Source organism: Salvelinus fontinalis, unplaced genomic scaffold (genome assembly GCF_029448725.1).
Source record: "Salvelinus fontinalis isolate EN_2023a unplaced genomic scaffold, ASM2944872v1 scaffold_1412, whole genome shotgun sequence".
NCBI lineage: Eukaryota > Metazoa > Chordata > Actinopteri > Salmoniformes > Salmonidae > Salvelinus > Salvelinus fontinalis.
This window is the reverse complement of record NW_026601621.1, coordinates 37,179-41,728: the sequence shown is the minus strand read 5'-3', so window position 1 is coordinate 41,728 and position 4,550 is coordinate 37,179. Positions and strand designations below refer to the sequence as shown.

Here is a 4,550-nt window from a genome sequence, read left to right as displayed (position 1 = left end):
CTGTTTCTGATGAGGATTTGTGTATCTGAATCACAGATGACACTGTATACACTGGGTGTGACCCTCCCCTGTTCTCTGCCCATTGGGTCTGTGACTGATCTTACTCCCTTTGATGACAACATTGTTAACAAAATCCACTACTTGTTTTCTGAAGTCAACGCAGGTAAGCAGAAACAATAAAATAACTAAAAAACAAAACTATGTCACAGAAAATGGAAAGTTACAACATTAAGAAAGGCAAGGAAGGTATAAATTAACACTATTGTTTTCCAGTTCAATGTAGCATGGTCAGAGACACATTGACCACATTTAACAACAAGAAGTACAAGATTGAGACGCCTCTCTCTTGCTACCAAGTTTTGGCTCAGGATTGCACCATAGAGCTCAAATTCATGGTTCTGCTGAAGAAGGATCACGCATCTGAACAAAACCACATCAATGTGAAAATCTCTGACATGTGAGTATAGAAAACAATTGCTTTTGACACAAATATATTTCTTAGTTCCATCAATAACATAATGTATGAAATGTTATCTTTGACACTTCCAGTGATATCGACCTGTACCCTAAGGACAATGATGTACTAGTGAAGGTCAATGGAATAGAAATTTCCAACGACAACCTCCCATACCAGGACCCCTCAGGTTTCTCATGCTCCTTCAACCTTATTTATCAACATCACAATAACTAGAATAATCTAATGTACTGCAGTAATAAGATAATAGAAAATGGCCTCATCCATAAACCACAACATTGTTTATTTTTTTGCCTAAGGTTCTATCAAGATCAAACGGAAGGGTGAAGGCGTGTCTCTCTATGCCCCAAGCCACGGTCTCCAAGAAGTCTACTTTGATAAGGACTCATGGAAGGTGTTTGGAATCTTATGTCATAATATCAATAATACTGTATCATTCAATTTATGAATAGCATATTACTTGTTTAAAGGGTACTGAAACATAAGCTACAGTCGTTCTAAGTTGTTGTATGATTTTGGCACTCAGATTAAAGTTGTGGACTGGATGAAGGGACAGACCTGTGGACTCTGTGGAAGGGCTGATGGCGAAGACAGACAGGAGTACCGTACACCCAGTGGCCGCCTTACCAAGAGCTCAGTCAGCTTTGCCCATTCCTGGGTGCTTCCTTCTGAGAGCTGTCGTGATGAGTCTGGTAAGTCTTAGCCTACCGCTTATGCTGCATTACAAATGTCCGTTCATTTAGTTAACATATTATTACTGTACCTCTCTCTCAGAATGCCTCATGACGTTCGAGTCTGTGAAGCTGGAGAAGCAGGTGATTGTTGATGCCGAGGAGTCCAAATGCTACTCTGTTGAGCCTGTGCTGCGCTGTCTGCCTGGATGCCTCCCAGTGAGGACCACCCCCATCACCATCGGTTTCCACTGCCTGCCCGTCGGTGAGTCTATAATGGACAACTGTTTTACTGAAGACACCATACTGTTCTGATGTATACAATAAATACTGATCTGCAGTTCCTAATTTCTTACTTTCTTTTCTATTACAGATTCCAACCTGAACCGCTCTGAAGGTCTGAGCAGCATCTATGAGAAGAGTGTGGACCTGAGCGAGAAGACAGAAGCCCATGTGGCCTGTCGCTGCTCTGACCAGTGCATTTAGTGCTCTGGTGGAGCAGATACTGTAACTTTTATAACAGAAAATATGTAATTTCACATCACTGAGATGTAACCTACAACATTATTGAACACTCAAATTGTAATAAATCCAACTGTGCATTCAAAGATGGTCTCTGATACATTTTTCCACGTTTTCCATTTGCAAAAAGAGCCCTCTAATAAGAGAAATTTAATGGCAATCACTTTTCATGGTGAATTATGAATTTAAAAAAAGATATTAAAAAAGACATCAGTGCTATGACTGTTCAGTATACCATTTCCATTGCACTGCATCTACAACAAATACAATAGCCTAGACCAATATTTTTTTTGTTATCATCACAATCAATTGAAGGGAAAGACAGTTTGTCAATTTCATAAATCAATGTAAAGAACTATATCTCTTTTCACATTTGGTGTTGGTGTATCAGCAACATTTCACTAAAAGTACATTCAATATTTAAGGAAAAACTATGTTGACTATGATAACAGATACATTACGCTGTCTGACATTCAAATGTATAAAACTACATGACCTTAAAACCTCTCTGGGATATGTGGGATGCTTGCGTCCCACTTGGCCAATAGCCAGGGAAAATGTAGAGCGCCAAATTCCAAAAATTGATATAAAATCAAACTTTCATTAAATCACACATATAAGATACCAAATTAAAGCTACCCTCGTTGTGAATCCAGCCAACATGTCAGATTTCAAAAGGCTTCTCGGCGAAAGCATAAGATGCTATTATCTGATGATAGCACAACAGTAAACAAAGAGAGTGTAGCATATTTCAACCATGCAGGCGCAACACAAAACGCAGAAATAAAATATAAATCATGCCTTACCTTTGACGAATTTCTTTTGTTGGCACTCCAATATGTCCCATAAACATCACAAATGGTATTTTTGTTCGATTAATTCCGTCCATATATGTCCAAAATGTCAATTTATTTGGCGCGTTTGATCCAGAAAAAAACAGCTTCCAATTTGCGCAACGTCACTACAAAATATCTCAAAAATTACCTCTAAACTTTGCCAAAACATTTCAAACTACTTTTGTAATACACCTTAAGGTATTTGTAAACGTTAATAATCGATCAAATTGAAGACGGGTCTATCTGTTTTCAATACAGGAGGTCAACAAACTAACGCTACTTTTCTAGTCTTGCACAACTCTCAAACAGTACACATAACGTTACACTGATTCCAGATGGCCGTTCTTCTTCATTGCACAAAGGAATAACCTCCACCTATTTTCAAAGACTAGTGACATCCAGTGGAAGCGGTAGGAACTGCAAACAGGTTGATTAGAAATCTAGTATCCCAATGAAAACCCATTGAACAGACGGCGACCTCAAAAAAAAGAAAATCTGAATGGTTAGTCCTCAGGGTTTTGCCTGCTACATAAGTTCTGTGATACTTACAGACATGATTCAAACAGTTTTAGAAACTTCAGAGTGTTTTCTATCCAAATCTACTAATCATATTTATATCTTATATTCTGGGGATGAGTAGAAGGAAGTTGAAATTGGGCACGCTATTTATCCAAAAGTGAAAATTCTGCCCCATATCCAAGAGAAGTTTTTAACAAAACGGTAATACAATAAAAATACTTTTGGCATGAAATCTATACAAATGACATCTACAAACAAAAACATTACCTTAAAAACCACACTAACTTGTCCCTCTGTCACTCATCAGTCAAAATATTATGGCTCTATGAAAACACAGTCAGGGGCCTTGTCCGTCCCAAAAACACTTGGCCTTGCCACCATGGCAATCCAACTCGATGGATTCTCCATTCACCGAGCGGACAGGACATTGGATTCAAGAAAATTGACAGGGGGAGGGGTATGCCTCTTCATCAACAGTAAATGGTGTCCTGACTCTACCCATTGGAAGTCTCTATGTCGCAGAGAACGTCATTAACCAAGGCCTGGAACACAACAGGAGCGTTGGTTAGACCAAATGGCATGACCAGATATTCGTAGTGACCGCTGGCCGTGTTGTAGGCAGACTTCCACTCGTCCCCTTCCCATATGTGCACCAGGTGGTAGGCGTTCCGCAGGCCCCCTGAAGCGGCTCGAAGGCCGAGGCGATGAGCGGTAGCGGGTAGCAGTTCTTAACCGTGATGTCATTGAGGTCCCGGTAGTCAATGCACGGGAAATCGATGCGGAGGAAGCAAATGGCCTGAGTCTTAATGAAAACTTCCCGGAGGTCCTGGTACTCTGTGGGAATGGCGGAAGGTCCGGGGCAACTTCCAAGCCCACAGGAAGACGTCGCGGGGCAGGCTGTGCCGACAAGAGCCCATGATGATGGCACCAGCAGTCCAGTCGATGAGGTGATTGTGTCACTGGAGCCAAGAGAATCCCAATACCACGGGAACCTGTGGAGACTTAATAAGCATGAATTGGATAGCCTCGCTGTGATTCCCTGACACTCGTAGGTTGATGGGAGTGGTATTGTGGGTGACCCTGCCTATTGAGCGCCCGTCCAGCTCTCTAACGTCCTTGGGAATGGAAAGGGGCTGAGTGGGGATACCCAGCTCGGACGCCAAGGTGGCGGCCATAAAACTCTCATCGGCCCCAGAGTCGATGAGTACCCGAAGAGATTTCGACTAGTTCCCCAGCAGAATGGCATGGAGAGGGATACGAGTAAGGGGAGAGGGAAAGTTCTCCGTGTGGCCCACCAGAGTACTCAGCCCTACCGGTGAGCCTGGTCTTTTACTGGACATGAGGACAGGGAAATTACCAGTAGTCCCGCAATACAGGCAACTCTTCGTCTTAAGCCTGGGTAAACATTCGGCTGGAGACAACCTAGCTCTGCCTAGTTGCATCGGCTCGGGAAGAGCCAATTCGTCAGACTTCGGAGACTCTCTGGAAATCTCGGGTGTCCTCGGATTCTCTAGGATACGGAGACGT

At 42.3% G+C, this 4,550-nt stretch overlaps 1 protein-coding gene across 1 annotated transcript; it reads left to right on the top strand.

Moving 5' to 3' along the window:
- Positions 1–6: 6 nt before the first annotated feature.
- On the top strand, positions 7–1,754 carry LOC129849278 (vitellogenin-like). The gene is made up of 7 exons (XM_055916203.1): positions 7–163; positions 274–457; positions 550–644; positions 775–869; positions 1,002–1,167; positions 1,250–1,411; positions 1,520–1,754. The coding sequence occupies exons 1-7, from the start codon at positions 10–12 to the stop codon at positions 1,630–1,632; spliced, it is 969 nt and encodes a 322-aa protein (XP_055772178.1). The 5' UTR covers positions 7–9; the 3' UTR covers positions 1,633–1,754.
- Positions 1,755–4,550: the final 2,796 nt, after the last annotated feature.